The sequence below is a fragment of the Rhincodon typus genome, chromosome 6 (assembly GCF_021869965.1).
Source record: "Rhincodon typus isolate 14 chromosome 6, sRhiTyp1.1, whole genome shotgun sequence".
NCBI lineage: Eukaryota > Metazoa > Chordata > Chondrichthyes > Orectolobiformes > Rhincodontidae > Rhincodon > Rhincodon typus.
The window spans coordinates 30,271,791-30,289,455 of record NC_063337.1 but is presented as its reverse complement, the minus strand read 5'-3'; the positions used below and the strand labels follow the sequence as shown (position 1 = coordinate 30,289,455).

The 17,665-nt window shown below is 40.9% G+C and overlaps 1 protein-coding gene across 1 annotated transcript in view; it reads left to right on the top strand.

The window, feature by feature from the left end:
• Positions 1–17,665, top strand: part of LOC109918532 (protein furry homolog) — a 269,885-nt gene that overhangs the window by 157,853 nt on the left and 94,367 nt on the right. Inside the window, exons 33-37 of the mRNA XM_048598115.1 lie at positions 2,349–2,495; positions 5,601–5,769; positions 7,171–7,261; positions 14,443–14,528; positions 16,701–16,851. Of these exons, the coding sequence (XP_048454072.1) occupies positions 2,349–2,495; positions 5,601–5,769; positions 7,171–7,261; positions 14,443–14,528; positions 16,701–16,851 (644 nt within the window). The remainder of the gene's footprint in view (positions 1–2,348; positions 2,496–5,600; positions 5,770–7,170; positions 7,262–14,442; positions 14,529–16,700; positions 16,852–17,665) is intronic.

The following is a 17,665-nucleotide window of genomic DNA, read 5'->3' as shown; positions in this document are numbered from 1 at the left end:
CCCATTTCTGGAGGAGGAAAGGATTGCAGTACCTCTGAGGAGATATGAGCCATGGGGAAATCCGAGTCTGGAGTCGTAAACCTTTGACAGTTGAAAAACATAGAAAATAGGAGCAGGAGTGGGCCATTCAGCCTTTTGGAACGGTTATGCATTCTGTATCATCATGGCTGATCATCCAACTTGGTACCCTGTTCCCATTTTTATCCTATACTCCTTGATCTATTTGGCCCCAAGAACTACACCAACTCCTTCTTGAAAATATTCAGTGTTTTGGCCTCAACATTTCTGGTGGCAGAGAATTCCAAAGATTCGCCACTCGGGTGAAGAGACTTCTTCCCGTTCCAGTCCTGCCTTGCCTACCCAGTATTCTTAGACTGTGAACCCTGGTTCTGGACTCCCCAGTCATCAGGAACATCCCTCCCCTGTTTACCCTGTCTAGTCCTGTTAGAATTTTATAGGTTTCTATGTGCTCCCCCACCCCTTTCATTCTTCTAAATTCCAGTGAACATGGTCCTAACTGGTGTAGTCATCTTTCATCTATCAATCCTGCCATCCCAGGGATCAGCCTGGTGTTGCCAATTACACATGTAATAATTTGATATGAGAAACATGCTAAAAACAGTGATTAATGATCAGCCTTTGTTTAAGAAGAAATAGGTAAAAGTAACCATTAAATTGGGAAGCACTGTGAAAATGTTCAGATGCATTAAAGTACTTTGTCCCGCATTAGGACAAATGAAAGAATGGAAATTTCAAACAAACAACAATATTACAGATAATGATTTCTGGAAGTTACATACATTCACAGAACAAAGAACATAGAACAGTACAGCAAAGTACAGCCCTTTGGCCCACGATGTTGTGCTGACCTATTATCCTACTAAGATAAAACTACCCTGCATACCCTACATTATGCTATCATCCGTGTGCCTACCCAAGAGTCGCTTAAATGTCTGTAATGAATCTGACTCCACTACCACTGCTGGCAGTGCATTCCACGCGCCCACCATTCTCTGTATAAAGAACCTACCTCTGACATCTCCCCTATATCTTCCTCCAATCACCTTAAAATTATGTCCCCTCGTAATAGTCATTTCCACCCTGGGAAAAAGTCTCTGGCTGTCCACTCTATCTATGCCTCTCATCATCTTGTACACCTCTATCAAGTCACCTCTCATCCTTATTTGCTCCAATGAAAAAAGCCCTAGCTTCCTCAACCTTTCCTCATAAGACCTGCCCTCCAGTCCAGGCAACATCCTGGTTAATTTTGCTCTGCACCCTCTCTAAAGCTTCCACATCTTTCCTATAATGAGGCGACCAGAACTGAACACAATATTCCAAGTGTGGTCTAACCAGAGTTTTATAGAGCTGCAACATAACCTCGCGGCTCTTAAACTCAATTCCCCTGCCAACACACCAAACACCTTTACAACCCTATCAACTTGGGTAGCAACTTTTGAGGGATCTGTGGACATGGACCCCAAGATCCCTCTGTTCCTCCACACTGCCAAGAATCCTACCATTAACTCTGTATTCTGCATTCAAATTCAGCCTTCCAAAATGAATCACTTCAACTTTTCTGGGTTGAATTCCATCTGCCACTTCTTTGTCCAGCTCTGCATCCTGTCAATGTCCCGTTGCAACCTACAACAGCCCTCCACATTATGCACAACACACGTACAGCTACCTATTGTCTTCAAACAAAAGAATCATATTTAAGTCTTGTACCTTTTTTTGTGTTAACTAGAAGGTTGGAAGCTTACGGTTCCTACTGCTTTCTCTCTGGCAATGTCTCAACCAATTAGAGTTGACTTGCCAATCAGTCAGCACTTTTTCTTTGTAATATTGTCGTTTCTGTTTGAAATTTCCATTCTTGAAGTGCAAGTCAAAAAGCTTTGGCAATACATCTTTGTTGGCAGCAATACCCTTAATTGTGTATCACTACAAAACCCTTTATTACTTTGGAGAGTCCTGTTAATTCCCTGCGGGCAATTTATCACAACTGACACAGTAAATGTCTTTTTACACCCCATCTGATTTTACAATGAAAATAGCCTAATACCTCAAGCCTTTGAGTGTAACCATTGATTCTCACTTCTGTGATTAGTTTAGTCAATCCTTGGTTGAAAACGTACTTGGTGATATTTCCATTTACTATTTCCATTGATCTTATTTTCCCTTTAGCATGAAAAAGATATTACTGGAAGGTTGTATGCTGTTTATTTATAGAAATGTTATGATAACTAAACATGACTGCTAGACTTTAAATAACCTCAATTCACGACACCTCAAAATCAACTTCTTCAGAAATATACAATTGCAAGTAATTTTTTTCCTTCTTTTTCCAGTATGGGGATGAAGTTCCTGGATCAGAAATGGAAAATGCCTGGAATGCACTAGTAGACAATGAAAAATGGAACAATAATCTCAGGGTTGCCCTGCAATTTCTGATCAGCCTTTGTGGAGTTAGCAGTGACACATCTCTTCTGTTGTATGTGAGTATCTTAGACCACAACATAAATGCTGTACAGGGGTTAGAATTTCAAAATCTGAAAGAAGAGACAAATTGCTGAGGTTTTTTGTTTAGGGCAAACAAAATTGCCAATTTTCAAATGATTACAATAATTTGTATGTATTTATATTAATTTATACCACTATTTATAATGGAGTCCTATCTAGCACATATTGTGACTGTTGGAGGTCAGTCATCTCAGCTTCAAGACATTTCTGCAAGACTTCCTCAGAACAGTGTCCTAGGCTCAGCTACCTTCAGCTGCTTCATCAATTACTATCCCTCCATCATAATGTCAGAAGTGGATGTTCAATGGTGATTGCACAATATTCAGCAGAATTTGTGACTCCTTAGAGACTGGAGCTGTCCAGGTCCAAATGCAAGACCTGGACAATATCCAGGCATGGGCTGAAAAGTGGCAAGTAACATTTACACCACTCAAATGTCAGGCAATGACTATTACCATTGAGAGACAATCTAACCATCGCCCTTTGACATTGAAAGGCATTACCATCACTGAATCCCCCACTACCAACATCTTGAGAGTTACCATTGACCAGAAACTCACTGGACTTGCCATACAAATTCAGTGGCTATCAGACCTGGTCGGAGACTAGGAATTCTGTTGTGAGTAACTCACCTTCTGACTCCCCAAAGCTGTCCACAATTCACAATGCCCAAGTCAGGAGTGTGGTAGATACTCCACACTTACGTGGATGAATACAGCTTCAACAACACTCCAGAAGCTTGACACCATCCAGGGCAAAGCAACCTGCTTGATTGGTACCACACGGACAAACACTCCATCACTCCACACCAGCATTCATTAACGGCAGTGTATACAATCTACAAGATGCACTGCAGAAATACACCAAAGATCCTTACATAGCACCTTCCAAACCCACGACCACTTCCATGTACAAGGAAAAGGGCAGCAGATACATGGGAACACCACCCCCTGCAAGTTCCCCTCCAAGTCACTCTCCATCCTGACTTGGAAATATATTGCCATTCCTTCAGTGTTGCTGTGTCAGAATTCGTAAGTTCCCTCACTAACGGTATTGTGGGTCTGCCTACAGTGGTTGTGCTGCAACAGTTCAAGAAGGCAGCTCACACCACCTTCTCAAGGGCAATTAGGGACAGGCAATAAATGCAAGCCCAGCTAGCAAGGCCATCTTGAATGCCTCAATTGAACCTGCTTCCAGCACATGCCCAGGGAGTGTATTCCATACCCTAACTACTCATTGTGTGAAAAAGTATTTTTTCTCATACCTCCCTTGCTTCTTTTATATGTCACTTTAAATCAATGACCTCTCATTCTTTCTTTTCTCTTTTATGAGCTGGAACAGCTTCTCACTGTCTACTGTATCCAGCTTGCTCAAGATTAAGTGAATGAAAGGAAAATCGATCAAACAGTTGCCATAAATGTACCATAGAAAGTATTCAATTTATTGCTATTGACATTTTTAGGCATTACTGTGTCCTCCAAGACTTCAAACATGGCTGACAAAATTGATCAGAACCCCAAACGGCGAAGACTGACAACACTACATTCATGCCATATGATCAGCAGATGTGTTAGCAAAAAAGCAATTTCCAGACTAAGGATCTACTTCAGGAGCCTAAAAAAGATTTGGAGGTTCTCTTCAGTATGCACCAGCCAGGGTATCCAGAATGGTTATATAACAAGCACTCTGCACAACTTTATTAATGAAGATGACAAAAAGCATCAATAGAGCTGACTATGTACCACCATTGCACAGCAGTGTGATCAACACAGCTATGCCATCATTCTTCGAGTCATTAACAGTATTCAAGGAGGACATTTGGCCAATCAAATCCATCCTAGATTCCTGCAGAGCAAAGCAGTCAGTCCCACTCCTTGCTCAATTCCCTGCAAATGTCTTTCTTTGTCATCCAATTTCTGGTTGAAGTCATTGACTGTTTTCATTCTTGTTACACTTCACAAAGTGTCATAGTCCTATGCACCTAAGATCAGCTGTTTTTAATAAGTTCAGACTCTTTACTCCTCCCTTTCTACATGTTGGTTCACAATTGACAAATCAATTTTACCATGGTCATACTTATGTTTAAATTCCATCATTATCTCATCTTTCCTATCTCATAACTTCCTTGATTACTAACCTATGCTAAATTAGATAATCGCTCTGATTTTGGCCTGTTACCCATATCCCTCCCAAATTCCAGTGACAGCTAAGCCTTCAGCTGCCTAGTCACTATGCTCTGCAACTGCATCCAAATCTCTCCTCCTGCCTGACCTCCATTAAATTCCTACATGGGTTTCTGTGTGATTGGCTCTGTTTTTCAAACAGTTCAGTTTAGAACAAACTGGCTGCTGGTAACATTTCTTATGAGCCAACATCAGTTGAAATTCTCTGTGCTGGCTAAAACGTTTTAAACCCCTTGATAACTGAAGAACTTTGAGAGGCAGAGTTAAAGAACATTTAAAAACAGTAGAGTTCTGACGCGAGGTGGCTACATTTAAAACAGTGATGCCTAAATTGAACATGGAATCTATGGTGCAAAAACATTGGAAAAGAATAAGGAATGAATTGATACATGAAGCCTGAATGCTTATGAAATCTTTACCTTTATGATGAACTTTGAGACTGTATTTAGACCAAGCAGTTAAGCTTCCAATATCTAATAATTGTCTGACTTGAGTTGGGGAAGCAAGTCAAATGGGTGGCAAAGAAAATGTGAGGTCCACAAGTTGGTTTGCAGTATAAATGAATCTGTTTGTTGTACTCTTAGTGTATTTAACAGAGGGTTTAAGACAGAGGGTAGTAATAAGTCAACAAAGATCTTTGTGGCTTCATTCTTTTAGGTAGTACCTGAGTTTTCAAATCTCCAAAAAAAATGTCTGGTCGCTACTGAGATCATAGCACTCCGTAAAGACCACTTCTTTTGACAACCAATTGATTTTTTGGTTATCACTCCAAATATCTCTCTTTGGACAAGTGCCTATGTTTCCTTACACTTATGTAAAATACATTCAAACTTTTCTGAGATTAAATGCACTTCATGAGATTGCTTTTGTAATAAGTTTGAATTTATCACATTTCAGATAAAGAAAGTAGTAATCTACTTATGTCGTAACAACACTATTCAGACAATGGAAGAGTTGTTGTTTGAGATGCAGCAGACAGAACCTGTAAACCCTGTTGTTTTGCATTGTGATAATCCACCTTTTTATCGCTTCGCTGCAAGCAACAAAACTTCCACAGTTGCATCAGGTGAGATAAATGTTTTTAGTGGATCTTGACCTTCTCTAAGATCTTAGTAAAAGGCTGCCATTTATTGGTGTCAGCCAGTGTCAGCCTTGACTCAGGGATAACATTTTCACCTTCAAAATCAGATGGCTTGGAGATTAAGTTCCAATGACTAGAGTTCATAACTTAGACAGCCACTTGTGTACCACATTGAATGAAACATTTTCTCTTGGAAGTTAGATCAAGCCTTTCAGCCATCATCTTATTAATAAATGCACAGGCTGAAAGGCCTTCAGCTGCTACTCATTCATTTGGTGTCTCAGTTCCATATTGAAACTGTCTTGTTCCAAGACATCCCGTTGCAGCTACACTGTTTTCCTGCATTTGCTGCAAGGAATACATCTCTTTATGCTTTTCCATGCTTTTCTCTCTCTCATGCTGACTCCCCTCTCTCTCGCTCTCGCTCTCGCTCTCGCTTCCCCCACCTCTCGCCCCGCCCCCCTCCCGGCTCTCTCTCTCTCCCCCATCTCTCTCTCTGTCTCTTGCTCGCTCTCTCTCTCGCTCGCTCGCGCTCTCTCTCTCTTGATCCCCTCTCTCTGCCCTTTCCCCTTTCTTTCTCTCTCTCTCTCTCCCCCTTTCTCTCTCTCCCCTATCTCTCTCTCTCTCTCTTCCTCCCCTCATCCCCCACTCCCAACCCCACTTCCTCTCTTTCTTCTCTCTATTTCTGCTAATCAGTACATTGCCTATGGTGAGCATGTGTCTTGTTGGCAGCATGCCTCCAACCTTGTAAATTTGAGGTGACATGAAAATGAAAAACAAGTCCCCAACTGACTCCTGCAGATGGCCATTGCTGTAACCTTACTAACCTCATCACAGTTTCCATTGCATTCCAGCTGTTGTTGAAGTACGTCTGATTGACTTTTCATGAGTAAAATATTGATGAACTGTGCCCAAGTTTCCAATTACTATGCATTCCCATAAAACATGCTTAAAAGATAAATATTTTAAATAAATAAGTGCATCACACTGCCCATCAGAAACTAAGCCAAAGAGACCAAACTCATTTTTCTCCACATTAAGGCATGGCAGCTGATTCTAATGTGGAGTTCAATACTATTGCAGTTTAAATGTTTATCTCCATTATGTTATATTTAATATGGATATTTCTTGGTTCACTGATCAGTTTTTTAATAACAGAAAAGTGTAGTCTTGTCTGGAGAAGGGTCACTGGATCTGAAACATTAAACCTGCTTTCTCCACGCAGATGCTGGCAGAACCACTGAATTTTTCCAGCAATTTTTGTTTTCGTTTCTGATTTTCAGTATCTGCAATTCATCACTTTATTAGTGTAGTCTTGTCATGTTGTTAATGCTATCCTTGAGTAACTTATGTCATTGATATTAATAAATATATTTTTTGTTGCAGGGACTACATCTAGCACCAATACTTTGGTAGCTGGACAGGAAAGTTTCCCAGAAATAGATGAGGGACGAATGATGAAAGAAACTGATGAAAGGTTTGTGTGAAATCTGAAATCTCATCAATAACTTGCAGACTTGGAATTAAGAGTCGCTGTACTCTGAGATCATGCCAATGTAGTAAAGTGTGCTTGAAATTGACTGAGCAACCTCTACTTCATGTGAAAGCTTAAAGAATATTGGTTGGGGGGTGTGGAGGTTTCACTTCATAGAATCTCGACAGTGTGGAAAGAGGCTGCTCAGCCCATCGAGCCTGCACGGGCCCTATAAAGAGTATCCCACTCAGACCTAACCCCCACCCTATCCCCACATTTACCATGGCTAATCTACTTAGCCTGCACATCTCTGGATAATGGGAGGGAACTAGAGCAATGAGATGATCCAGGCATTTGACCTATTGTGAAAGTATGCCACAAAACTATCCAAAAGGATTTGACCAATTGGTTATATTCTTGAGTTTAAAAGTGTAACAATAAGATTGGGAACAAAAAGTCAAAAACTACAAAGTACATTCTTGCATCTGTTTCCACAGTTAAATTTTATTGGACCAACCATAGGCATTTCCACGCTGAAGGATTCTGCGATAACTTGGTAGCATGTCACCATTTTGCATCATGCATGGCTAACCCAGGGGCGCTCCCACTCTTACAGTCTGCTTTAGGATTATCAAGAGGATCTACAGATAGATTATTGACCTGATTATAGGTCACATTACATCATACCTTCCATGATGAAAATCTGGAGTGGGACTGAAACCTAGAGTTCCTGGCTCAGAGGCAGAGAAACTATCACTGCACCACAAGGTCCAAGTGGATTAGCGAGACTGAGTAGTAGAGTTTGCCATACCAATTCATATTCATAATTATTTTCCTGTATTTTGAAAATCAATGTAAAAGCATATAAAACAGAAGTATTGTAAAAAATTTATTTACATTTTGCTAATTTTTAATCATATATTCATCTACCAGCACAACAAAAAATGTTTTCCAGGTTCTCCATATGACTCTTATAGGGCTTTAAATTTACTATGAATATTGCCTGCACATTTTATACAATCAGTATCAGGTAGCGTGAAAATTCCAACTAATACAGCAATCAGCTGCTTGTTGATGAAGTGAAAGAAAAATATTGTTTGGGATTTCATCTTAATTCATTCATGAGATATGAACATTGGTGGCAAGGCCACTGATTCTCATTTCTAATTGCCATTAAGAAGGTGATGGAGCACTATTTTCTTGAACTGCTGTAGTCTGTGATTTTTCAGCCACAGTGTTGCAAATGAGGGAGTTCCAGGATTTTGATCCCATATTTAGAGGTGAATGCATTTTTTACTAGTAGGTTTAAGATTCTGCAAAAAAAACATTTTTACTGGAGAAGTTCAACAACACAAACTTCATTTCCATTACACCATTTAATGGAAACAGATCGTCGTCCTAGGGGTGTACACAGCAAATCCTCTCAAATAGTTTGAGACAGTCCTTTCCTTGCACTTGTCTGGCATGAAAGTTACTTGCTACTTGTCACATTGGATGTTGTCCAAGTCTTGCTGTGTAAAGATATGGACTATTTCAATATCTGAGGAGTTGCAAGCGGTGCGGAGCATTGTGCAATCATTTCCGAGAAACCCCCACTTTTGACATTTTCATGGAGTGAAGGTCATTGATGAATCAATGAAGATGGTTGAGTCTTGGATGCACTCGGTTAAATGTGACTTTGTTGTCAAAGGCAACCACTTTCTCAACATCACTGAAATTTCAGTTTTTTTACGTTTGGGCCATGGCTGTAATTAGGTCAGGTACTAAGTAGCCTTGGTGGAATCCAAACTGAGCATTAGCGAACAGGTTATTCCTTTGCAAGTCATTTGACAGCATCGTCAACAAACCCTTCCATCACTTATAGAGTCATAGAGTTATGCAACACGGAAACAGACCCTTTAGTCTAACTTGTCCGTACTGACCAGATATCCTAAATGGATCTAGTCCCATTTCCCAGCATTTGGCACATATCCCGTTAAACATTTCCTACTCATGTACCCATCCTGCTGCTTTTTAAATGTTGTAGTTGTACCCGCCTCCACCAGCTCTTCTGGTTCCATAAAAGCACTACCCTGTCTGTGAGAAAGTTGCCTGAGGTCCCTTTTAAACCTTTCCCCTCTCACCTTGAACCAGTCACTCTAGTTTTAGACTCCCTTACCCTGGTGAAAAGACATTGGCAGTTCACCCTATCCATGCCCTCATGATTTTATGAACATAATTCTATGAGATTCCCCCCCACCCCCACTCAGCCTCCAATGCTCCAGGGAAAAGAGGCTGGGACTATCAGCCTCTCCTTTTAGCTCAAATCCTCCAACCCTGGCAACATCTTTTCTGAATCCTTTTAAGTTTAACAACCTCCTTCCTATAGCCAGGAGACCAGGAATGAATGCAGTATTCTAAAAGTGGCCTCACCACTGTCCTGTACAGCCACAACATGACGTCCAACTCCTATACTCAGTGCACTGACCAATGATGGCTGTCTACCTTTCTGATTCTCAAGTGGACTGATAGGCAGGTTATTGCTGGATGAAATTTGTCCTGCCTTTTTATGGACAGGAGATACCTGGCAACTTTCCATATTGTTGGGTAGATGCCAGTGGTGTAGCTGTATTGGATAAGCTTGGATTGGGGTATGGCTAGTTCCTGAAGGAAATCTTCGATACTGTTGCTGGAATAAGTTCAAAGTCTTAGTACCATAAGAAATTGGAAAAGGACCAGTCCATTCAGTCCCTTGAGCTTGCTCTGCCATTCAGTAGGACTATGGCTGATCTGACACTCCTCATATCTGCTAGCCTGCCCTTTCCTGATAACCCTTGATTCCCCTACTGATCAAGACTCTATCCCAGCCTTAAATATACACAAGAACTCTGCCCCTGCAGCTCTCTATGGCAAAGAGCTGCAAAGACTCTCAACCCTCTAAGAGAAGAAATTCCTGCTCATATCAGTCTTAACTTGGAGCCCCTTAATTTTGAGAGTATGCCCCCTGGTCCTTGACAGTCCCACAAGTGGAAACCTGTTTTTAGCATTTACCCTGTCAAGCCCCTTAAGAATCCTGTGTGTCTCAACAAGATCACCTCTCATTCTTCTAAACAGCACTGAGTGAAGTCCCAACCTGTTTAACCTTTGCTCACAAGACAATTCCTCCCAATCATCCTTGTGAACCTTCTCTGAACTTCCTCCAATGAAATAATACCTTTCTTAAAGAAGGGAACCAAAACTATTCAATACTCCAGATGTGGTGTCACCAGCACCCTGTACAGTTGCAGTAAAATTTCCCTAACCTTATACTTCAAGCCCCATTAAATAAGGACCAACATTCCATTAGCCTTCCTGATTACTTGCTATATCTATGTGCTAGTTTTGTTTCTTACACAAGTACCCTCAAGTTTTTTAGTGTTGCATCTTTTTGCAGTTTTTCTCCATTTAAATAATATTCTGTTCTTTTGTTCTCTCTTCTAAAATGAACAAATTTGCATTTTCCCATATTATACTCCATTTGCCAAGATCTTTCCTACTTACTTAAGCTATCAATATCTCTCTGTAAACTATTTGTGTCCCTCTCACAACCAGCCTTTCCATCTATTTTTGTGTTGTCTGCAAACATGGCTACAGAACATTTGTTTCCTTCCTCCAAGTCATTAATATATACTGCAAACAGTTGTGGTCCAAGCACTGATCCCTGTGAACCCCACTGATTACAGGTTGCCAACCTGAAAAAGAACCCCGACCCCATTTGCTGTTTCCTGCCCATTAACTAATTCTCTGTCTGTTCTGCCTCCAACGCTGTGGGCTGTTAGCTTATGACTTAATGTTTTGTGAAGTACCTTGTTGAACGTCTTCTGGAAGCATCAGCGGACATCAGATGGTGTAATTTAGAATCCATCTGGATTGCAAATGATCATACTGAAACAGTTGAGCATTTAAAGGTGATTACAACTTGTTACATATGTGTATGCAGGCATGTCAGCATCAAATGCAGCTTCCTACAACCTATGAAATTCAAAAAAAGCAAATTTTGCTGCATATTTTCAAAGATTTTTCCAGAAGCTTCCCCCACCCCTTGCATTTCAACTGGCACTTACCCTTCTATCTGATCATTCTCCAGTCTTCCTTCCCCACTCTGCCAGGGTGACCAAATCTGTGGATAAAATAAAGGATGCTCCACCAGTGGAGATGGGGTGGGGGAGATGATAACCAAATAGTCAATAATGTAAATACAGCAATGCTGTAAAAGTAAGAGTGCGATGGAATTTAATTCAAAGGTATATGATGAAAGAAATGAAGACTAGCATATCACCAATTCACCAAGTTTCCTTCAACAGCACCTTTCACACCTGTGATCTCTGCAACCTAGGAAGTCATGAACAGGAGATGCATGGGAATACCACCACCTGCAAATTTGTGCCCAACCCACACAATACCTTGAATTGGAATTACATTGCCTTTCCCTCATTGTCACTGAGTCAAAAACCTGGGACTCTGTTTCTAAAGCATCTATCTACTTGGCTGCTATTCTAGAGTGCCTGACTGCTGAGATCCTTGGGACACAATACAACCCAGAATGACAAAGGAGACCTGTGCCAGCCCTTACACCTGCAGCTTGCCATCCACAATTATGAGGTATTCAACAAGCTGCTGGTAGGAGTCACCACAGCTCAGTGCGTGGTCATGTCAGTAAACCAGCTATTCTAGCAAGATTTATATTGAAAGGGACAAGATGAGAAGAAGTTAAAAAAGTATTGTGAATAAAATGTTTAAAGAGAATCTCCATCACCTAATGTGTCTCAGAACCGCAATCTTGTAGTTCGCCCATGCATCTGGTTCTCCATCAAACCTCCTCATGTAGTGCTGTGAGTCGAAACCACCCAACACTTAGGCTAGCCTCCTTCGGCCTGCTGGAAACATACTAGAGCCTGCTGGAAACATACTAGATTATTGTGGCTGTGTATCTAGTGCCCTCACCTGCCCAAGTCTCAGGGCTACATCTCTTCCCATTCTCCCTCAGCCTTTGGTTTACACCTATCCCTAATACCCCCAGTGTTAGGGCTATAGCCTACCAGATTCTAGGCTTGCGCCTTGTCGCCCCTGTGGTCTCTCCCCACTCTCCCACTTCTCCCCTCCACCCACTTTCCTGTCAGCGATGTGTTACCCAGAACTTGTTCAACCTCCCAAAGTCACCACTGTCTGATCTCTGCTCCATCCCCCATTACAACTTGGATTTCTTGCTATTCTCAACCAGAACTTTCAATTAGCACAATTTCAGTTTTAACCAGTATCTGTGCCTGAAGAGAATGTTTGGGGAGAAGGGGCCAGGGGTGAAGGGCAAGTGTGGGAAACCAAAGGGGAATGTGCAAATGAGCCAGAGGATGCAGGGTGTGGGAAAGTGCAGAAAGGGGCAGAATGGAGTGTGGTCAGGTGGGGATGAAAGGAGAGGCCAAGGTCTATAATAATGTATAACGATAAGAATAATTTCATGTTATTGTAACGAATCATAGTGACTACAACAATAAATATAATTTTATTAATGACATCATGATCACTGTCATTATTTGGCGATGTTAAACAATCACACTCACAACTGAGACTTCCTTTTCTTTTTAAACTTTCACAGCTTGCAGCTGAGGCTTAGAAAATTTATGGTCTGAGTTGTTCCTTCTCTTGATTACTTCTGGCTCATCAAGTTTCTTTTCAGCTTATTTTCAATTATTTTAGTTGAACACTGTTGAGCACTTTAAAGTAAAATAAATATTTTCAATTAACAATTGCTTGAAGTGCTATGTGATTCTACTTCATGGTCATTGATTTCACTAGATTATTACAGATGTGAAGTGATGATTGAATGACTGCTTTGGAATGCATATTGGATGTTTTGCTCATCACAAATGAGTGTGATCTCTGCTCCTATGATGCTGCTTGGCCTGCTGTGTTCATCCAGCCCTGCACCTTGTTGTCTCGGATTCTCCAGCATCTGCAGTTCCTACTATCTCTCTCGTGATCAAATGCTGTTGAGCTAAGAACGATACCAAATTTTTCTAGTAGGATTGGATTGGATAAACACCTGAAGGGAAGCATTTTTAAGTGATGTGAGGAAAGGGGAGTGGCAAGTGGCATAGTGGGTAATGTCACTGGATTAGTTAATGATCTGGGAACATGGGTTTGAATCCCACCATGGCCGATAGTGAAGTTTGTACCAGATAAAAAACTACTCTAATGGTGACCATTGTCAATTGTCATTAAAACCCATCTGGTTCACTTTAGGAAAGGAAATCAGCCACCCTTATCTAGGCTGTCCTACATGTGACTCCAGATCCACAGCAATGTGGTTGGTTCTTTGCTGCCTTTGGGGCAATGGTGGCTGGACAACAAATGCTGGTATAGCCAGCAATGCCCACATCCCCTCCCACACTCCCTCCCACCATCTATTGTCCTCTACCAGATAGTGCTTCCTTCCCCTTTCCTCATGGATAGGGCTTGCTCCTAGCCCAGGTATACTCTCTTTCCTGCAGCCCTGGATATAGTTTATTGCTCCCACTCCTAGCTCCTTCCTCTCATTCTGAAGTTCCTGATTCCTGTCTGGCTGTGTTGCAAAAGTCAGAATTATCAGTAGTCTGTGAGCTGCAAAATGGCATCAATTTGTTTGGCATCTGCAGCTCACTGTTAGCATTTGAGGCTCAAACTCAAATCTTGTTTGGGTGTCTCGCAGGCATAAATAAGCGGTACAACTATTTCTGGAGAAAGGTCCGAACCCGAAACGTCAACTTTCCTGCTGCTCTGAAGCTGCCTGATAGGGTAGTTTAGAACAGGTTTCAGCCCTATTGATTGAATAGGTATCTGCAGCACTGGCATTTTAAATCACTAGGCAAGACAGAAAGGGAAAATAATCCAAAATTCCAGATTTTTTTATTCCTAAGTGTCATTCATTGTCCTTGCTGTAGAATACATTTGGTTAAATAATGGTTACAAATTAAACATGTACGTAAGAAATGACTATTTAAATATGCTACATTTGTAATGCAGCTTTAATTATCACTTTTGAAAGAGAAACAAAGAGGAGAAATTTGAATTATTTCTATTAAATGAAAACAATCATTTGTTTTTCATTAAATACTGCAAGTTTTTATTAGTGGCTAAAATATCATGTTTTAAAACGCTGTTGATGTACTTTTTTTTCATATTTTCCTTAGGTTCAACAATGTTGTGATAAGAGCACATTCTCGCCTCGAATCCAGGTACAGCAACAGTTCTGGTGGATCCTATGATGATGAAAAAGGTAAAAACTTTCTTGCTTTTTACTATTATTTGTTCTTCTCAAACAGTTTGCAACTAGAAGTTGGCTAAAAGGGTTGCTTCAGCACTGCTGCTTTTCTACAAAGTAAATATTTGTTCAAGCTGAATTCAGCAATGCTGTCTATGTGCATGTGCCAAGACTGAATGCTAGTGTATGTTAAATGTTACTTGAAAAAAACTGATTGGTTTCTCCCTCACATTGAGTGTCTTAAGTAATTGGTTCCAGGATTTTCGCCTGACTATTACAGTCGCTAGCACTTGCATATTTCCACACAAGGATCTATTTAGAAACAGCATCCGGTACTCGATGTCATCAGGGAACTTCCAGTGACTGAAAAATTCTTTGGATGTTGTTACAGCCTGAAAAGACCTCATGGTTCATCTATTAGTCAAATATCATTTCAGCCCATTAAATCTGTGAAAATAAATCTTACATATCTTAAACAATAATCAACACGACAACCCAGAGATTAGCTCTCATCAGACACCAAAATGTATTTAGCAGGTCAAATATAAAATAAAAACAAAGTGTTGTAGAAATTCAGTAGATCTGGCAACCTCGATAAGGAGACATTAAGCGAATTATGCAATTGTGTCTTTGACATGTGAATTTTATGTTTTATACTCATAATGCAAGATTAAAAAGAGTGATGAACTTCTCATTCCTTTGCCTATTGGAATAGAAGATGAGGCTTTTGGAGGCCATACTCCTGCCTTGTATAAGTGTCTCTGCTTTTTCCAGGTTGGGACAAATGGAGACCAACACCCAGGTTACCCATGGGGAAACCAGCCACTTTTCTTGCCTGCTGGAAAGGCAGATAGTTGGGAAGGTGGTGAATTGAGGCTCTTTGGTGGCTGTTAATTGGTCACTTTGGGCTTAATTGCTTGTGAGTCAGGAAAGTCCCTTCTCACTCAGCACTTAATGGGTAAGGGGGTGAGTATCTTTCCAGGGTAAACTCGCTCATTAATCCCCCTTCTCACCAACTCTCCCATGACCTCCAGGGAGGGGCAAATTGCACCTTTATGTTTTCATCTGGCTGCGTCATCTGTCACTCTGCATTGTGCTGTTGTACTCGAAGCCCAATTGCTTTTCTATTATTTGTCATTTGCCGACAGGACCTCACCTGCACTTTTAATCTGGATAGCATATTACAGCAAGTGTGTTAGAGAATTTTTCATATGTATTGACTTACCATTAATGCTAAAGGTGACATCTCTCTCCTGACAAGTGAATTGTCAGAATCGAACTATGCTGGAGTGAGACAAAACAGAATGAGTACTTGGGGAATCGAATGGAAAGTAGGAATTTGGTGCATAGCGGGGAAAAGGTGCTTTAAATAAGGTTTATTGGCAGATGGGGAAAAATTGTTCCCCTTCATAAAAGGATCAAGAACAAGAGCGAAGAAGGATAAGAGGTGACTTGATAAGAGGCGTACAAGCTGATGAGAGGCATAGATAGAGTGGATAGCCAGAGCCTTTTTCCCAGGGCAGAAATGACTATTATGAGGGGGCATAATTTTAAGGTGATTGGAGGAAGGTATAGGGGAGATGTCAGAGGTAGGCTCTTTACACAGAGTGGTGGGTGCATGGAACGTGCTGCCGGTGGTGGTAATGGAGTCAGATACATTAGGGACATTCAAACGACTCTTCGATAGGTACATGGATGATAGTAAAATGAAGGGTATGCAGGGTAGTTTGATCTCAGAGTAAGCTAATAGGTCAGCACAATATCGTGGGCCGAAGGGCTGTACTGTACTATGCTGTAAGACAGAGATACAAGGTAAATTGTAAAAGAAGCACATATGAGCTGAGAATTTTTTTTTATTTTGCAGAGTGAGCAGTTAGAATTTGGAACACACTGCATGATGGAGGCAGGTTCAGTTGAGGCATTCAGAATGGTTTTGGATGGTTACTTAAATTGAAATAAGATTCAGAATAATGGTGAAAAGGCAGGAGAATGACATAATGCTCATTCAAAGAGCTGGAGCAGACACAATGGGCTAAATGGCCTCCTTCTGTGCTAGAACAATCCTGTAATTCTATAATAAACAGTTTATGTTCTAAACGCAAGCTATTAATCAAATGGTCATTATCATCATGCACAGAATAATTTCAATATTTCACTGGAAATAATTTCAATATCATTAACCTTTAGGTGACCCAATGCCTCCTTATGCTACTTGGTTGATGAAAACTGTGGAGGCTAATGTACCACAGCCCCTGCCCATGCCTATAAATGGAGGCTGCTGGGCCCCCCTTGTGGATTACCTCCCTGAAACAATCACACCTCGTGGACCACTTCACAGGTTAGAAAATTGTCTTCAAAATGCAGTTTGTATTTTAAAATTTATTTCTCAAGGTATTTGAGTTATGTATCAAAAGTGTGTCCATTCTGTACCCAACATAAGGAAGGGCAATTTTGATATGTACACATTCAGAAAATGACTCTCCTTTCTACTCAAGGTTACATTTATCAGGTCTTAATTTGAGCGGACTGATTATATTCTGGTTATTTATCCTTATTGCCTAAAGTTTGACTTATTTTGTGACAACTGTCGCCGACCTGCTATGATCTTTGTTCAATTCAGTGAACCAGAGTGATGAGTGTCCAATATATAAGGGGAGAGAAGAAGATACAGTTGTTGGGGTGAGACTGGAAATCTGAGAGAAAGTGAAGAACCTGATAAATTTAACAAGTTGAACTTTAAGAAAAGGAATGAAACTGGATGGACCATCCAACATCGACCTACGCACTGGAAATGTCAATATCAAACCCAGCACTTTCAACGCTGCAAAATCCTCCTTCATGAGAAATCGGGACTTGTCCCACAGAGTAGTCAGGTGACAAACTGACGTAGTCATACACACAAGGTAATACTTTGCAGACAATGTCCAGACGCCACCAGCATCATTCCAGATGCAAACTATCTCAAAACAGGGCAAACCCAATAGAGATGGTGCCACAGTAAGGAGGGAACTTTTAACATTGACACCGGACTTCATAAAGATTCACGGCACCATGATCAAAGATGGGCAATGGAACTTGCTAATTACCGTTAGCACCAGTTCCCACACCTTCTGCCCCACCCTGCATCAGCTGAATCAGTATTTCTGCATATT